Source organism: Sarcophilus harrisii, chromosome 1 (assembly GCF_902635505.1).
Source record: "Sarcophilus harrisii chromosome 1, mSarHar1.11, whole genome shotgun sequence".
Lineage (NCBI taxonomy): Eukaryota > Metazoa > Chordata > Mammalia > Dasyuromorphia > Dasyuridae > Sarcophilus > Sarcophilus harrisii.
The window spans coordinates 233590239-233609811 of NC_045426.1; the positions used below are offsets into that span (position 1 = coordinate 233590239).

A 19573-nucleotide genomic window follows, 5' to 3' on the forward strand; every position below is an offset into this window, starting at 1 on the left:
AAGGAGTTTGCATTCTTTTTTTTCCCCTGAGGCAATTGGGGTTAAGTGACTTGCTCAAGGTCACACAGCTAGGAAGTATCAAGTGTCTGAGGCCAGATGTGAACCCAGAACCTCCTGACTTCAGGGCTGGTGCTCTACCCACTGTGTCAACTAGCTCCCTCAGGAGTTTACATTCTAAAAGGATAGACCACAAATGCATATATAAAAATACATAAAATAAAGTGAACAAATGCTGAGGAAGGCAAGACTATTTGAGGAAGGGAAAGTTTTGAAGTATTAATGCAAATTACTATTTATTTATATGATATGTATATGTGTGTGAGAGAGAAAGACATTTATTGATGTATATGCTGGTGTATCTAGTGGGAATGTAAGGCTCAAAGTATCACATTCTGCGATCCCTTTCAGATCATAGATCTCGGACTACAAGGGAAATTGGAGGCCAATCTTTCTGTTTTTACAAATGAAGAAAGAGGCTCAGAGAATTTAAATGAAATTTAATTCATGGGAAAAGCTCATGGAGAAAATGGTTTTTGAACTGGGCCTTGAGAGAAAAAAAAGATTCTATCAGGGTGAGGAAAAGAGGGGGATTCATTCCAGACTTGCCAGTGCAAAAGCATGGGGATGGGAGGTAGAATGTTTTGAGAAACACCTAGAGGCAGATAGGGCACCTGACCTGGAGTCAATCATTCCCACCCTCAGATACCTACTAGTTTCTAGTGACCTACCAGTGGCCCTGAAAAAATCACTTAACCTTTTTTGCCTCAATTTCCTCATTTGAAAAAATGGGGATAATAATTGCACCTATCTCCTAGGGTTTTTGTAACAATCCAATGAGATAACAATAGCTAATATTTATATGGTAGTTACCATACGCCAGGTACTGGGCTGAGTCCTTTATAGAAATCTCATTTTTATAGCATTAGTTACTGCTGCTGCTAGTCTAGACCAGAGGTTCTAAACTAAGGTGATAATTATATTAGTTGTTGTTAGTCCTTCATTCGCAAAGAGGACCAATGACATCAGGAAGGTGATGTCTTGAGTTGCAAGTGGACTGGATTTAAGTGAGGAAGGGCTGGGCAGAGTCATCAGCCTTATTCTCTCATCCAATCTAGGGGCAAGACATAGATCAAGATATTAGCAGAAAGAAGTGATTGGATATGAGAGATTTCAAATCATTTAATTTCACTGAGCCTCTTTCTTCATTTGTAAAAATAGAAAGATTGGCCTCCAATTTCCCTTGTAGTCCCAGATCTATGATCTGAAAGGGATCGCAGAATGTGATACTTTGAGCCCTACATTCCCACTAGATACACCAGCATATACATCAATAAATGTCTTTCACACACATATATGCATATCATATAAATAAACAGTAATTTGCATTAATACTTCAAAGCTTACAAAGTTTTTATATTTGTAGCATTTCACTACATTCCCTCCTCAACTTGACATCTACATTTGAGTCCTTTGAGGAGTGACTACCTCTATTTAAAAGTTTAACAAGATACCATCTTCTTTGTGGGACTGTACTTCCTTCCTTCCTTGAAGTAACATCTTTTGGATAGTGTGTGTGTCTGCTTTCTACCTCAAAATACATCACCTTGTGAACTACTGTTCCCTGTTGGAACTAGTATCTCCTACCACATATAACTTTACAGCAAATCTATAATCATGTGAAGAAATGTTCTAAATCACTATTGGTTAGAAAAATGCAAATTAAAATAACTCTGAAATACCACTCCACATCTATCAGATTAACTAATATGAAAGAAAAGGGGAAGTGCAAATGTTGGAGGAGATATGGAAAAATTGGAACACTGATGCACTGTTGGTAAAGTTGTATACTTATTCAACCATTCTGGAAAGCAATTTGGAACTATGCCCAAAGGATTATAAAATTATGCAAACTTTTTAACCAAGCACTATTAGGTCTGTAACCCAAAGAGGTAAAAAACAAAAGGGAAAACAACTGGCAGCTTTTTCAGTGGTGGCAAAGAATTGGAACTTGAGATGTCCATCAATTGGAGAATGGCTGAACAAGTTGTATATGATTATGATGGAATATTTTCGTGCTAAGAGAAATAAGAAACAGTGCTCTCAGAAAAACCTAGAAAGATGTCCATGAACTGAAACTAAGTGAAATAAGCAGGACCAGGAGAACACTACATCAAGTTACAACAATATTGTATGATGATCAACTATGAATGGCAGCTGTTTTCAGAAATACAGTGACCCAAGGCATTTCAGAAGAAAAGCACCATCCATTTCCAGAAAAAGAACTGATGAAATCTGAATACAAATGGAAGCATACTTGTCGTTTCTTTTTCTTTTCTTTCTTTGTGATTTCTTACTCAACATGACTAACATGGAAATATTTCACATTATTGTACATGTATAGTTTGCCTTCTCAATGAAGGGGCAAAAAGAGAGAGAATCAGGGATTCAAAAATTTTTTAAAAAAAGCTATCAAAAGTGTTTTACATGTGAATGAAGAAAAATAAAATAATTTTTGTGAAAAAGAAACTCCATAACAAGTTGTCATAATTAATAGGGATTGAAAAGGACAAGGGAAAGAGACCAAACATCCCCTCCAAAATGATGCCTTCTACTTGAGGCATAGGAGTCACACATATTAGGCTTATTTTTTTTTTATAATAGCTTTTTATTTTTCAAAATACAGGCAAAATTTGGAACTATGCCCAAAGGACTATCAAACTGTGTATACCCTTGATCCAGCACTATCTCCACTGGATTTGTATCCCAAAGAGGACATAAAAAGGGAAAAGGACCCACATGTGCAAAAATGTTTGTAGCAACCCTTTTTGTAGTGTCAAGAAACTGGAAACTGAGTGGATGCCCATCAGTTAGAGAATGGCTGAAAAAATATAGTATATGAATGTAATGGAATAGTATTGTTCTATAAGAAATGATCAGCAGGATGATTTCAGAAAGGCCTGGAGAGAATTACATGAACTAATGCTGAGTGAAGTGAGTCAAACCAAGAGAACACTGTACATAGTAAATAACAAGGATTATGGGATGATCAACTATTATGGATTTGGATTTTTTTCCACAATGAGGTGATTCAGATTAATTCCAATAGACTCATGATGGAGAGTCATCTGCATCCAGAGAGATGACTATGGGGACTGAATGTGGATCACAACTTATTTTCACCATTTTTGTTATTGTTTGCTTGCTTTTTTTTCCTTTCTCATTTTTTGTCTTTTTGATCTGTTTTTTTTGGCACAACATGATAAATGTGGAAATGTGTTTAGAAAATTGCACATAATTAACCTATAATGGATTATTTGCTGGCTAGGGGAGAAGAGGGGAAAAGAGAAAAATTTGGAACACAAAGTTTTGCATGGGTGACTGTTGAAAACTATCTTTGCGTGTTTTTTTTTTATTTTTAATAGCTTTTTACTTTCAAGATACAGTATAATATTTATGTTTTTAAAATTTTTAATAAGTTTTTTACTTTCAAAATACATAATATTTGGGGGATTTGAAATTTTTAATAACACTTTATTTTCCAAATAGACCATATCTTGGGGTTCTTAAATTTTAATAATTTTTATTTTCAAAATACAGCATATTTTGGGTTTTAACAAATTTTAATAATACTTTTTATTTTTTAAATATAGCATAATATCTTGGGGTTTTTAAAATTAAATAATACTTTTTTATTTTCAAAATGCAGCATATTTTAGTATTTAAATTTTTTCAACAATAGATTTTTATTTTCAAAATACAGCCTAATATTTGGGGTTTTAAAATTTTTTTAATAATGACTTTTTATTTTCAAAATATATCATAATATTTTGGGTTTTTTTATTTTTAATAGCTTTTTATTTTAAAAATACATGCAAAGGTAGTTGTCAACATTCATCTTTGCAAAACTTCACAAATTTTTCTCCCTCCCTCCTCACCTCCCCCTTCCCTAGACAGCAAGTAATCCAATATAGATTAAACATGTGCAATTCTTGTAAACATATTTCCACATTTATCATGCTATGTAAAAAAATCAGATCAAAAAGGAAAAAATGAGAAAAAAAAAAAGAAAACAAACAACAATAACAATAAACAAAGGTGAAAATACTAAATTGTGATACACATTCTTCTTTCTGAATGCAGATGTCTCTCTCCATCACAAGTCTATTGAAATTGGTAGGCTTTTCTTCTTAAAGGCCTCCAGGAATATGGATGGTTTTTGTTCAGGCCAATAGCCAAACACCCTTCCAATTCAGTGGATTCCTTCACATTTTAGAGAAGGATGATAAGACATAAATAAACATTTCTTTGCATTTAATAGCATATGAATATCGTATTATCTCTGTTATTTTTTAATGAGTATATGTGGGGGAAAGGGAGAAGGGGGAAAAGGGACCCAAAACCTCCTTTCTCCCTTGGACATATATTAATTCATTTGCTCTTAATAGCAGCCCTGTTTAGTAATATCATCTAATTTTTACAGTTGAGAAAACTGATGCTCAGAAAAGTTAAATGACTTGTGAATTTGTAGTTGGATTTGAACCTAGATTGACCTGATTCCAAAGGATCGGGATGCAGTGTTGTGCTAAGAAATATGAGAGATACAAGAATTGACGATACACAATCCCTAACTCTAAAGAATTCACAATCTATTAGGAAAGCTAAGATAAATAAATGAAAAAAATTAAAGAATATATGAGGTTATTTTCCTAACTCCCTGATTTTAATTTTTTTTCTTTTTCTTTTTTCATCAATGTATTTTTTTGTTTTTTTTTTTTTAATTTTTAAGATTTATCTTTTAAAACTTTGAATTTCAAATTCCCTCATTTCCCATTTTTCCCTCAAGCATTTCAAAGGCAAGCAATATGTGAAGAAATCATGTAAAACATTTCCATATTAGCCAAGTTTGGGAGAGAAAAGCAAGGAAAATATAGCGAAAAAAATGTCCTCCCTCAGAATTCTTCAGTTCTCTCTCTGGAGGTAGGTTGCATTTTTCATCCTGGTCTTTTGGAATAGCTTTGATGAGCTGTGTTGATCAGTACAGCTAAATGTCTAACCATTGGCTATCGATACAGCATTGTTCTCACTACAAGCAGTGTTCTCCTGGTTCTGTCCACTTCACTTTGTCTGCTGCATTTTCCATGCAAAATTACAGCGACTTACACTGATATTTTATCTCCCTATTAGACTAAAAGCTCTCCATGGACAGGACAGCGTCTTAAACAAGCTGCGATGCTCTGTACGCAGCAGGCAGTATAAACTAAGCCAAGGAAGGGGTGTTTGGAAAAAAGGAGACCTAAAGCAGCTCTGGAGTTCATTAGTCCAAAGGCAGCTAACTAGACGCTCCCAAACCCCTTCCTTTGCAGAGATCCAGGAGGGAGACACGTGCTTAGTCTTTTCCGACTTTTTCATTGTATTGATCCCTTTTGCTGGGCTTTTCTATTTTTTTTTCTTTCAGAATGATCACTAGAATGTAATTTATATATATATTTTAAATATGCTTGTGAAAGCTTGTATTTAAAAATTATTTGGATTTGGATGGCTCTGGGAGAAACTAGGGGTAGCAACAAAAAAGGTGAATAAAAATTCATTTCTAAAAAACACACACAAAAAAAGCCTGTGACTCGGGGGGGGGAGGGGCAAAACCGTGAACTATTTTTCAAAAGGAAAAAAAAAATGTTTCCGGTTATCCATTGTTTTGTATTATCCGTGACAAAGGCTCTCGCCTCAACTACCCAGCGGCGCATTAGGTTGAGGATTCCCGAGGCTAATTCTCGGAGGTACTTTCTCTCCGCCAGGCGCGCGCCAACGACACCTCCAGCTGCAGACGTTCCCTCAGTCACGTCCCGGAGGCTACGGCGCTAGGGAGAGGGCTGCCCTCGCTGGTGCCTACTCCCCGCCTCCGGAGTGCGTCATCGCCCGAGCTCACGAGCCGAGGCCGTGGTACACAGACAGCCGTGGCTGAGCCTGAGCTTGGAACTTTCGGTCGCCGAGGCTTCCTCCGTAGCCGTACAGTAACAGGCAATAATTTAACTACCCACTAACCCCTGAGGGGTCCTCGACGGGGACGCAATAACTAGGGCGACCCTTCTGATTGACTGGCTTCTCCATCAATCAGCCACCGGAAACCAAGTCTGGAACCGCCCCCTGAGTAGCTGACAGACCAATAAAAGAAGAGCAAGCTCGAAGGGGGCGGCAATACCACAGGGTAGGTTGTGGCGGTTCCCCTGGTTGTACGTGGAGGGGGTTGAGGAGTCTACGGGCGTCTCGACGATGTCTTGACAAGGCGCGGGAACAGCAGTGACAACGTGCAGAACCCTCCCCACCCCGGGAAGGAGGTGAAAGGAGCCGCTCAGCTCCCGAGGAAAGTCATCCCAGCGCTGTGTTGAGGCGGGTTGCTAGGGGGTTCGTAGCCCTGAGGGGTTGGGGGAGGGGAGCAAACGACGAGCGGTTTTTCGTGCGCATGCGTTGAAGTTACCGCTGCCCGGGACCATCTTGACGCGCATGACTGAAGCCGGAGGACCCAGTGTTGCCGGTGGAGTGGCGCCTGCGTGGTGAGGATCCCGCTTAGGACAGGACTAGCCCCAGGTCTATAGTATGCTGGGCTGGCGCCCTGTGACGTAGCGAGGAGTCCTTTAAAGTGCTCCCGAAAACCCCTGCTCTGCAGAGCGGAACCTGATCACACTTAATTGGAACCTGATTTTTTCGGTTTCTGCTCCCCAGACGGCTGCTGCCATTGGGACTGTGGGATGAGGCGGCCGGAGAGATCTGGGCGACCTGGTGATGTGTTCTTCCCGTCAGCTGGAGACCTTTGAAGAGATCCCGGGAGGAGGCCCTGCTGCTTCTGCATGACATAGTCAGGCTGCTGCGGCTGAGGCCTCCCGGTGGCCACGGGGCCCCTCCAAGAGCCAGGATTCCGCCTGTTCGCTTGCTAATCCCTACCTGTCCTTCCCCTGAAGGAGGGGGAAAAAAGGGGGTTTACTTCTGGCAAACCGGGCTTCGATCCTTGGATCTTGTCCTACCCCCGTTCCACAAGGAGAGCTTTCAGACCTCTGAGGAGGAAGGGGACCAGAGCTGGACTGCGCTGACCCTCCCCACAAAGGTTTACGGGCTTTCTTGCATCCAAGACCGGAACCTAGGAGAAGATTTCTGCCCTGACCCGTCGCCCTCCCCAAAGGGGAGGAAAACCCCCATGAAGTATTGAAGCCGCAGCATTCTCAAATGCTTTGAGAAGGGACCGACCTATGGAGGATTGAAGAAGGACCATCTTTCCTCCCCTCTCAACCTTCCTGGCTTCCATCTCCTAGAGGAGAAGGGGATCCTGTGGACCTTAAAATCTACCTTTGGAGGGCTGTAGGCAAACCGTCTTTTTCAGAAGGAACATTCGCATACAGCTGGTGCAGGCCATGAATAGCAGCAGCACTTCCCACTCTCCAGTTCCCAGAGTCGGGTATCTAGGAGATCAATAGAGGAAAGGTGGGGGTGGGGTAGGAAGCAGCTATGGCTGCTGCCAGCGGCTACACCGACTTACGGGAGAAACTCAAGTCCATGACATCCCGGGATAACTACAAACCCAACAGCCGCGAGGCTGCCGTGGTGGCCGTTGCTGCTGCGGCTGCAGCTGCTGAGCCCTACACCATCCCGGCCAAACGTAAATACCATGAAGACTCAGATTCCGAGCGCAGTGACTACGAGGAGCAGAAGGAGGAGGAGGCCCGCAAAGTGAAGAGCGGCATCAGGCAAATCCGCCTCTTCAGCCAGGATGAGTGTGCCAAGATCGAGGCCCGCATCGACGAGGTGGTGTCCCGAGCAGAGAAAGGGTTGTATAACGAGCACACTGTGGATCGGGCCCCCCTCCGCAACAAGTACTTTTTTGGAGAGGGCTATACCTATGGGTCCCAGTTGCAGAAGCGAGGTCCCGGTCAGGAGCGGCTCTATCCACCTGGAGACGTGGATGAAATTCCGGAGTGGGTGCACCAGCTGGTGATACAGAAGCTGGTGGAGCACCGTGTCATCCCCGAAGGCTTTGTCAACAGCGCAGTCATCAATGACTACCAGCCCGGAGGCTGCATTGTCTCACATGTGGATCCCATCCACATCTTTGAGAGACCCATAGTGTCGGTCTCTTTCTTCAGTGACTCCGCCCTCTGCTTCGGCTGCAAGTTTCAATTCAAGCCCATCAGGGTGTCTGAACCTGTGCTGTTCCTGCCTGTGAGGAGAGGAAGTGTGACTGTGCTCAGGTAATGAGGGAAGGGACAGTAGGGAGTCTGCCATTATTCTTTAATCCATAACTCTCTTCCCATCTGACGTCCATTATTTAAGATAATTACTCGTTGTAAAATTTTTTCCTTTATGATGGTCGGCCTATCCTATGGGTTGAACTAGTATTCGGACTTGATCTTAAAGTGGGAAATGCTTACCAGCAGAGTTTGTTCCTCTTCCTCCAGAAATGGTGAAGGACCACATTGCTAAAAATTTAGCCTTAATGCATTCATCACAAGCTATAGGTAAGATTTTTCCAAGCATAATATGCTGCTGATGAAGCCTTAAATCCTTATGAAATGCAGGTTTTGTTTTCTTGAGTGTTTAGTTATTTCTCATAGGATTATGGTTCTGGAGATGGAAGAGGCACCTTGAGACCTAAAGAGGTTAATGATCCGCATAGCACACAGTAACTATCTAAGGAGATATTTAAACCCAGATCCCCTGATTCCAAGTATAGCACTTGATCTCAGTCTTTTGTAAGGAGGTATGTTAGAGTGTCCTTTCTAAAATTTAAGTTTAGTATTACATTCTTTTGACCTGGTTCTTTCCCCTTCAATTATAATAGTAACATATTTGCCTTGCCATTGGATTTTAATGAGAAACTAAAATTTTACTTTTTAAATTGCTTCATTCTAGCTCAGAAATCTCAAGAATCAGAAAAGCAGTCCCTTATTTCTTAGTCATAAGATAACTTTAAATCCTTTTATTTCAAAAAGCATCACCACAAAAAATAATGTTGATCTTAATTTTCTATCCTGAAGATCTTTAGGAATTTTAGCAGTTTAATCTTTAAAGTACAACAATGTATAGAGAAATGTAGTCCCATGGACTCTTTCAAGAACAGCCTTGGGGAAACACTGTTTATATCATTTGGGTGTGGAAGTGGTTGTTGCTTCACTGTTTGTAGATGAGGGAGGAATCCTGTCAGGTTCCAAGAACCAAAATAATGCTGCAATAGTAGGGAATTCCAAGCAGAGTAGTTAACTGAAGGTTGTTTGTATCTGGGAAATAAATAAACAGCAGCAGCAGTGATACTTTGCTTCTTTGTTCATCTAAAACTCCATAGAAACCAGGATTTTGGATTCCACACCACTGAAAATCCAAATATCTGAGACTTATTTTGTTTTACAGAATCTGCTTGTTTATTCCAATATAGATTTATTATTTACAGTACCTTTTAGGCTAGAAATTTCCAGCAAGAACCTCTTTAAAATTATTGACCCCAAATAGTTCCACCTAGCATGAAATTACTGTAGTCCATCCCCAGGGAGACTTAGAATCTGAAATACCAAAAGGCTCTTTAAAGCCAGATCTGTACAGATTTGTGGCAAGAACATATACTGGAGTAGCTGTAAATTATTAACTTTGATACTTCACTCAGGACTTAAAATGCTTTCTGCTAAAAGTAGAATTTGTCATGTTATCCTTTTAGTTAATGTGGTTAAAATATATGTGTGAACACATATATGTATACACAAACACACATGTGTGTGTGTGTGTATAAAATCATATAGCCTTCCCCTCAGACACAACCACATAATCCCTAACTAGAACTATCTTCCATGCTTGGAAAAGTTTTTAAATCATCCTAGTTGACAAAAAAGTTCACTAACAGAATTATACTATGGAACATTTTTTATTTCTTTGGAAACTTTAGCTCAAAACCCCCAAGTTTCTAATTATTTATTTTTAGGATTTCTAAAGTAAGACTTTTTTGTTAGGGTAGATAGTCTATATGATGATGTCATTTAAGAAGAAATACTTGGAAATCTTCATCAAAAATTTGGAACTTGAAAGGACTTTAGAGAAGGGCTTCTGAATCTTTGGTCTGTGGGTAGATTTCAGGGGACTTAATGAATTTGGACAAAAAAAAACCATATTTATTTTCACTAATCTCTAAATTTGACATTTCTTTCAATTATTAAATAATAATTATAATGATTATGAGAAGAGATTCCTAAACGCTTACTAAATTACCTGAGGGATCCTTAACCAAAAAAAAAAAAAAAAGTTAAAAACCCCTGCTTTATGTGCTAGATAGCCCTTTACTTTACTTTATGATAAAGGTACTGAGGCCCAGAGAAATTAAGTGACTTGCCCAGAATCGCACAGTAGATTATTAATGCCAAGCACTGTAGATAAATAGCAGAGCCAGGATTCAAATCCAGACTTTCTGCCTCCAAATCTAGTGCTCTTATCCACTATATCCTGGTGCATACTGGAAGCAAAGGTCAGCTTGATTCATCTTTCCCATTACCTTCTTACTCTGAACATTACCAAGCTTGAAAAACCAGTAATTATGGAGATTTTATTTTTCAGAACTCCTACCTGAATTTTCAAATTGGGTTCAGATGCTACTTCTGAACTTTTATCAATTCTATTCTACTCTGTCTATAGACAGGCAGAATGCTCCTCTAAAGTCTCTGGCCTGTTAGCATCTTAGTTTTTCTCTAAATTCTTTTCAATTGTTATTTAACTTATGGAGGAATCCTTATTTTCTTACTCTTACTAAGAATAAGCCCAAATATTCTACCTTCAGCTGAAAGGATTTAGAGCTTCAGGTTGGAAAGAAAAGTGTGTAATGAGTAGAGAATTGTTCTTAAAATTTGGAAGATCAGGGTTCTAGTCCTACCTCTGACTCATAATGACTCTGTAATCTCAGGCAAGTCACCTAATATCTACTTTAGGTAACTCTCTAAAATTATAAATTGTAAAGCATAAAGTTAGTTTGCTCACTTGGGAAATATTCCCCATATGAATGAAACCAAGACCAATTCAAATCCTCCAGCATATCCATTTAAGAAAAAGTGTAATAGGGATGGGTAGAAAGGCAGACTCTCATTATTAAGAGTTACAGGGACCTTAGATTATCTAATCATTATTCAACCTATTTATTATCCAGAGAAGAAATCTGGGACCCAGAGTGGAAGTGACTTGCCCAGGGTGACATGCAGCAGGCCAGCAAAATCTTGACTTTAGTCCAATACTCTTTCCACTGCATCATGATTTCATTTAGTAATTTCATTTAGCTTCGTCCACATTTCTCTCTTTTTGAGAATTATAGTAGGGGTTCAATTTTTTTTTTTAATAGTTGTCAGTATATAAAACAACTTTTGAAGATCATATAAAAATAATTTGAAATGACTATGGAAATCTGTTCTAAACAAAAGTTTTGCCCTGCCTATTTCTAAATTCACTTGGAAACTGATTCCTCAATGGTATTGTGGCTCACTTATTTAGTTCCATCGGTAATAGGCTCTATCCTTCTTTATTCTTTTCTGCATATTTTACTACTTGGGCAAAAGAACAAGGTAGGCCCCTCAACTCTGTTCCTCCAAGATATTTATTTTCTTCTTAGCTACTTAGCAAATTTCTCTTTCATGCTATGAGATGAATTTATCGGACCAAAAAATAGAAATTACACTTTTAATTGAAATAATTTCCCGGAGAGTTCATATTTACTGTTATCCTAGAGAATAGTATAAATTATGCAATATTAGAAATATATAACATTAGATTACATAATGTATAGTATTTTATGATATATACTAAGTTATATAATATAAATAAGGAATCCTTATTTACTGTTATCATTATTCATTAATTGAGGGATAACAGAAGATATCTACTTACTGGAAGCAAAATTCAGCATTTGACTTAAAATAGTTCAGAAAGTGGGACAGACGGCTCTAAGGTATCTCACCTCTGCAGTTCAAGAGAAAATCAAACAAAGAATAGCAAAGAATATTCAAACCCTAGCGATGTTTTGATACAAATGGAGCAAACTCACAGATGGTTTTGGGCCAGAGTTCCATTCTGGGTTGTTTTAATGTTTCTTGTCCTAGGACGGAATCTATAGAAGACAAAAGAAAAGAAGTCAGATGTACTGCTGCTATCTTTAATGTGCATGCAACTTCTGTGCATGCTTTTAAGTGCCATGGAAAAATTTTAGGGCTGCACATTATACAGTTGTGGTCACAGTTTAGCTCTAGTTCTTCAGAGGGCCTAATTTTGTTTTCAGAACTTTTCTAACTTAGAACATGACTGAAAAGAACAAAATGTGTTACTCTAGCATATAGAAGATATTTAGTGTTTATTGATTGATTGATTATCCCATTAAGATTTATGTATGCTAAAGCATCCTATCAATCATTTAAGTGTGTGCTATGTCACAGGCACTGCTAGGCACTAGAGATATAGATATAAAGAATAAAACAATCTCTGTGCTTCAGGCAGGGGTTAGAGAAGAGAGGAAAGAGAAGACATATGTTCCAATCATAATGGGACAGACACAGAGACGGGATGATGAGGAACAGAAACAAGGCCAGTTTGCTTAGTATAAGAGTGAAGGAGGGGGAGTGATGTCCAGTGAGATTGGAAAAATTGTTTTGTAGCATATTGTGTAGAACTTTAAAAGCTAAACAGATAAACATATTTCAACCTAGAGACAGTAGGAAGCTATTGAAGTTTATGAGTAGTAAGTGGATTTACATGGTCAGATCTACCCTAGATATCCACACACCATCTTTCTAACTATAACTATACTACAAGTTTCAAAAAGTTCTTTAATAAGCCTTGTAGTTGCTAAGCATGAAGGTTGGTGGAAGGGGTGGGAGTGTTATAGAAGGGAATATAAAAACAAAAGCAAATGATAATCTGGATATGTAATTGAATAGTTTGAGAAAGGTTGATCACAGGCTTCAGAATTCAATGTTTTATGTAGTCAGAATCAGGGTTAGGATAAGCTTGACATCTTTCTAATTTGAGGCATCCTCCTTTTTCCCCAGTCTTCTAACTTTTGGAGTCAAACAAGCCTTACTTCCTTTTTTTTTTTTTTTTTTCCTTTGGTTTGTATGTATTTTTATGGCATTTGAGGAATGTATAAACAGCTTCCACCTGAGATCACTACTCTGCTTTGGTGGAAAGTAACTCACTTTCAAAAAGAAAAGCAAATACATTTCACACACACACACACACACACACACACACACACTCACTCACTCATTGAGAGAGGATTCATATTCTGATTACAATATATTTCATATTCTGATTACAATATATTATTGGGAGTTCTTAGGTTATCTCCCAGTAAATTGTAGCACAGGTGATGTAGCATACTAAGGTACGAGATTTGGGTTTGAATCCTGAACCAGACAATTACTAGCTCAGTGACAGTGAGCAAGCAGGTCATTTAACTTCCTTAAACCTCAGTTTCCTCGCCTGTCAGAATGGAAAAAAGGTATGCATTGCCTACCTTTTAGGTAAAGAAAAGCGTAATATCAGTCCTAGTGTTACATAAATGTGAACAGTTATTTCTACCACCCACTGGCCCTAAGACAGAACTGAGGACCCTAGATAGATAGCCCAAATCTATATTTTCAAGATGTCCCTCTGATCCTGTTTAGACAAGCTTGACAAAGGATATTTTTTTTTTGTTGTTGTTGTCTTTTGCTGAAGCAGTTGGGGTCAAGTGACTTGCCCAGGGTCACACAGCTAGGAAATGTTAAGTGTCTGAGGTCAGATTTGAACCCAGGTCCTCCTGACTTCAGAGCTGGTGCTTTATCCACTGTGCCACCTAACTGCCCTCAGTTAGTGTTTTAAGGAGAAAGTTATTAGCATCTTTGCAAATCTGTCTTGATCATGCATTTTTCAAATCTTTTTCCCTAGAGAAGAGACTTAGGATGTGATACAAGAAAACATCGGAAGTGGTCACTGCTTTCCCATTTGATCACCTTGATAATTATGTAGGCTGACCATTATGTAAAACTTTCTTTCCTTTGGAGATAAAATAACAAGCACTGACTCCTTTCCACAGGCCAAGAGTAGCATTGGACTTTGGATGTATTGAGTTTCAAACTGGCCTGCAGCTTCTCTTAAACAGGCTCTCTTGCAATAAATAGGTTCCTTAGTGGTAAATAACCCTAATGTGCTCTCAGCTCAACACTTTCTGATGGAACAAAGCTTAACAACTTGTTTCTTCTATGATTTTCTTTTATTAGTATATTGAAATAAATTGTGTTCATTAATGATTATGATCATGTTAAAAAAAATTTATAAAAGAATAGTATAGGTCCTTTTTTTTTTCTTTTTTACAGACAAGATATTCTTGGAGATTGACAAAGACTTACATAATCATAATGTTTTCGCTGTGATAGGGAAGCCAAAGGTATAGTGAAAGCCTAATGATGAGTTTTAATACATTTTAGTAGCAGATGCTTCAACCATATGCCAGAATTAAAGCAACCACAAGAGGGAGCAGGAGTAGCATCTGAGAGGAGCTAAAGGGTACTAGAAGTAGCTAAGCTATTATAATCTGAGATACTGCACACTTACATATTGTGAAAATGATTGAAACAGTTAATGTTATCCTTTTCAGTTCTTTTGACTCATTTGGCTTCATTTGGTAGGAGGATGCCATGTAGTAGTTTGATTCCTGTTATTTTTTTTCTTTCTTTCTTTTAAGAAAAGATTAAAGATAAATTGTTAAGTGTCTGGATTTTTTCCAGAATTGCATTTTGACAAGCTTTCCCATGATAGCAAATGTGAAGGCAGTATATTTTCAGCTCTGTTACTGGCTAACAGGTTAATAACACTTTCATATCTAAGTGTCTGGGAGGGGTGGTTGTCTGAAGCTGGTATCAGAATTTGTAGTCATTTGGAGATTGACCTGGTCTACCTTTCATGATATTTTTTTGCTCTGGTACATAGATTGACAAAGAAGAAAATGCCATAAGATTTGTAATCGTTCTGCCTGTCTTAGCTAGCCCAAAGGATTTGACTGAAACCTTTTTTTTTTTTTTTTTTTTTTTTTTTGTTTAATTCAAGAGATAGGAACCCTAAGTTATTTGATCCAAAGGCACCTGGATATTTCCAGAGTTAAATCAAGAATTGTGGTTTGCTCTGTAGTTTTAATTGGCCTCTGGTTTAGTTCAAGACACTCTGAGAAAATCTTTTATTGTGGATGTGATCTCCTGGGGCTAGATAAGAACCATCCTGGTAACCTTGAAGGGACACGGAGGTTGGAACCAGGTCAGACTTTCTGAGACCTAAGCCAAAAGTAGCCTGGCTCTTAGACAGAACATGGGGTGAATAGCTGTTTGCCTCCTTCCAGTAGGGTATCAGGTACCTTCTCTCTTTTTCCTGTTCCCTAACCCCCATCCAAATAGTACCAGCCATTTTATAATATCTTGCCAAGTTTGTCCAGGTTGAGTTTAGAGTAGTAGAGGCCAAGTGGACTTGATGCTAATACTACTTTTGAAAAGGACTTTCATCAAAACCTGAACATAAAACTGAGAGACTAAACATAGAATGATCCTTTATCACATGGCTCAGTTAGAGGTATTTCGGTTGAGCAAGATATTTAAGAGACTTTTTCTTATGATCAGAATGATTTTTTCAGGGTTTTTTAATTGATAAGATTACTTTGGACATGACAACTGGGAAAGAGTGCTGAAGAACAGTTTGCTATGAAAGTTCTTAGCTATCAAGTACTCCTGGTCTATAAGCAATTTTGAATTATTTACGATGTTGCAATAAATATGAAAAATGATAGTAAATCTTAAAATATATCAAACAGATGATTTGGAGACGCAAGTGATAGCTTTAGAGGAAAATGCTGTTGAGTTTCTCTTGCATACCTTCTACCCTGATGACTCATCAGTTTGTCCACCTTAGCTTCTACAGAAAGCCAGAGAGTTGAGAGACAGAATAAATGGTCTAAATATCTTTCTCTCTTTTCCTGTCCCATAAAGTAGCCTTAATTAAGCTAATCTGACTATTCCTGTCAGTTTCTGCATTTCTGATTCCCTAAACACTGAGAAGGATTAACAAATATTGAGTGTTCAGGAAAAAAAAAAAAAAAAAACCCTTCACTAATTGAGAATCTTTTAATTTCTTGATAGTTTTTTAATAGTTGAAAGGATTTTGAAAATAATATGGCATCTTGTAAATTGCTCAGCTTTTCCTTCTTACCTTTCCATTAAAAGTATTTTCTATTTGTCATATGCCCATGTTTTCTAAAAGTAGTATCTACATTTAATCAGGCTTGTTTTAGATAAAAGGTAGAATCTCCAATGAGAAGAAACAATTTTAAGTAATAAACATGTTTGCTATATATCCAACTTTGGGGACAGGAGAGAAGTTCCTTTATTTTGAATCACAAATGGGTATGCCTTTGGAGAGGAAGAATATCTGTTCAGGTTGTTAGCTTCCTGACAATCAGAATAAGCGTTAGTATCCCATAGGAAATGAGAAGAATCCTGATCAAAGGAAGTGATAATCATTTACCTGCAATCCTTTTCTTAACCTCAGCCTACTCTTAGTACATGCTATGTTCTTTTTCAGTGGATATGCTGCTGATGAAATCACCCACTGCATACGACCACAGGATATCAAGGAGCGTAGAGCTGTGATCATCCTTAGGAAGTAAGTGCCAGACCTCAGTTTTTTTTTGTGTGTGTGTGTGGTTTTTTTTTCCCCATTAATTGATTGTAACATAACTTTACATCTTTCTGGATCCTCTTTGTAAATAACAATTGTGGTACAGTTTAAGTCTGGGAGGATACCTATGCACCAAGGGGTGGGTGTTTGGCAGGAGGGCAGCTTTAGGTTCATTTTACCCTTTCTTTATTTTAATTCTAATGATGTAAAGGTTTTTCATTTGGAAGCTAAATACTTCAATGATAGATAGAAGTGTGATAAAACATATGTTATCAATATTTAAAAATATACTAAGAACAAAAGATTTCAGAAAATAAGTTCATTTTCCCATTCCTAAAGAGTATCTCAAAGTTCTTATTATCACAACTTGTAATATAATTTCTTTCTTCTTTAAAAGTTTAATATATTTTAAAAGTATTTTAGATACTACTTTCTCAGCCTTTCAGTTGTCACACTTTTTACATACGGTAGGGCAAATAGTAAAGGAAACTGATCAGATGGCTAAGGATTTAATTCTGTCCCACATCATCACCATTTCTCAGATAGGGAATTCATAACCAACATGCGGTAAATTTAGATTATAGAGGAAAAACCAGTAAGTGTTGGCATGTTGCCTGTGGCCGTGTAATTATCAAATAAGTAAACATAGAATCACAGAGCTGTAAATCAGAAGAAAGAAACTTTTAAAAAGCATCAAGTCCAGTCCCTTCGTTTTATAGATGAGGGAAACAGTCTCAGAAGTAAAAGAAAGTACTTGCCCAAGGTCACATCACTTGTTTAGAGGCAGAACCTCAACTGGAGCATAAGTCTTCTTATTCTCAGTACGGTGGTGTTCAGAAACCATAATTAGAATGCTCTTTTGTAACTTAGCCTATTTCTTTTCTTCTTTCCAGGGCCCCCTGGGCATCAATTCAGTTTGTAATAGTCAGTAAACATTTATTAAAAGCCACTTTATATAGTGGGTATTGGAAATATGATGGTAAATGACAAGCCTAGCTTTTAGGAAATTTATATTCAACTATAATAGTTCAGACCTTTCTGCTCACAACTATACTCTTTGCCATAAGTAATTGCAGTACGCTGAACATTCTAAGTTGGTAGTGCTATAGTAGAATAGTTGTGTGACTTGAGAATGCACAGTTGTCTTCAATAAGAATGCCCTTTTTTTTTGTTGACTTTGCTGCAAGTTCAAGGTCTGACATTTTTTAAAGTTAGTGTGCACATATAGGTAAGTTTTGTTTTTGCACATGTTGTTAAATAATTTTTTTGGGAGGAAATCTTCTTATTTGCAGTAACATGACACCCAAAATGTCATGGCATAACTAATAACACTTGAGACACATATCCTTTTAGAATCACTTTTCCAGTGAAGAACATAGATCTATGCAGATTAAAGGGTAATATAAGGAAGAGTGTTATGGGAGCAATAGAAAAATGCAGTCATAGTATTTTAGAACTTTATGAGGCTATGGTTTTCCTAACTTCAGGAAATACTTTTATTCTCAGCATGTAGCACAGTTCCTGGTACATAGTAGGCATCTGATAAATGTTTGTTGATTGGTTGATATGTCTTTTTACCTTTCTGTTCTACTTACTGCTTTCCCTACACATTTCATTAAAGAAAAGGTTGATCAGATGAAGGTCATCCATCATGTTAACAGAGTGTGCTGCCTGATTGTGTCAGGCTTTTTTTAACAGGTAGGGAGGTGAGGTGTCTCACGTGTACATTTCGAAATCCTTGGAGTATAATCTTCATTTCTGAAAGGTATTAAAAGATTTCCTCCAGTAAAATCTTTCTCCTTTGCTGTCCCTGGGGTACTGGACCCTTGCCTACAAGGAAGCCTTGGAAAGTTGTACCAGAGAGTTTCAAGTATAGATCAGGTAACAGATTATGGCATCTATCTGCCAAAGATCAACCTACCTAAGTTTAGAGAAGCTTATAGCTTAAAAGGCCGATTGTAAGGTAGTGAATCTTGTTAGCTATAGCAATTCATAATAATTGTGTACTAATGTGTCTCCTGGTTACTCTCTGCAGTAGTAGGAGTATATGATCAAATGAAAATGCAGATCCTTATTAATAGCAGCCCTTTTTTTAGTACTTAAAATTTATAAAACATGTCATATTATCTCATTTGTCTTAAAATACTAGGAGTTATTTAAAGCATCTAAACTCAGAAGAAACAGGCTGTGGCTAGGGAGGTCAGTTGCTCAGATTTTTATAGGAAATATGTAAACTTAAGAGGTTTTGCCAACATAGAATGGAGGTTCACTGCCAGTGAAGGCAAGCCAGGTGGCAAAGGAGAATCCTGGGCATCTGGCAAGGTATTAGCCCCTGACACAACAGCCAAGGAAGTGGCAGGCCAGTGACAATAGCATCTCAATGAGATCCAAGAGTTACTTAGGGTAACAGGAATTTGAAAGGGTAGGGCTACACCACTTCATATGTGCCAGTCAGGGAGAATCTCTGACGTCAGGTCTGTGTGCTGGTCTTAGAACCAGTAATTAATCATGTTCTTTGTTGTCCTCAAATAAGAATGTGGTTTTAGTGGTGGGAGCACTGCCCACAGAATTAGGAGACCAGGATACCAAAACCAGCCAACATATCAGCAATGTCTGACCGGGGTATAATCTTCCACACCTAGTATTCCCTGTTTGTTCAGAAAGAAAGGGCAGGCCATGTAATGAGCTTGATTCAGGGTCAAATTCAATGATTCAATTTAATTTTTGTTCCTTCATTTAGATGGTTTTTATTATTTCCCAGGTTCTATTTGCTTCACTTTTCGTCAGTTCATGTTCCTTCTTGGTTCTCTGAATTGAAAGAACCCTTTCTAATGAATAATGCTGCACATTAATTAAATATACTATATCAAGA

The 19573-nt window shown here is 38.0% G+C and overlaps 1 protein-coding gene across 1 annotated transcript in view; it reads left to right on the forward strand.

The window, feature by feature from the left end:
• The first annotated feature begins 6105 nt into the window (after positions 1-6105).
• Positions 6106-19573, forward strand: part of ALKBH5 (alkB homolog 5, RNA demethylase) — a 33463-nt gene continuing 19995 nt past the window's right edge. The window contains exons 1-2 of the mRNA XM_031938542.1: positions 6106-8237; positions 16606-16686. Of these exons, the coding sequence (XP_031794402.1) occupies positions 7498-8237; positions 16606-16686 (821 nt within the window). The 5' untranslated portion in view covers positions 6106-7497. The remainder of the gene's footprint in view (positions 8238-16605; positions 16687-19573) is intronic.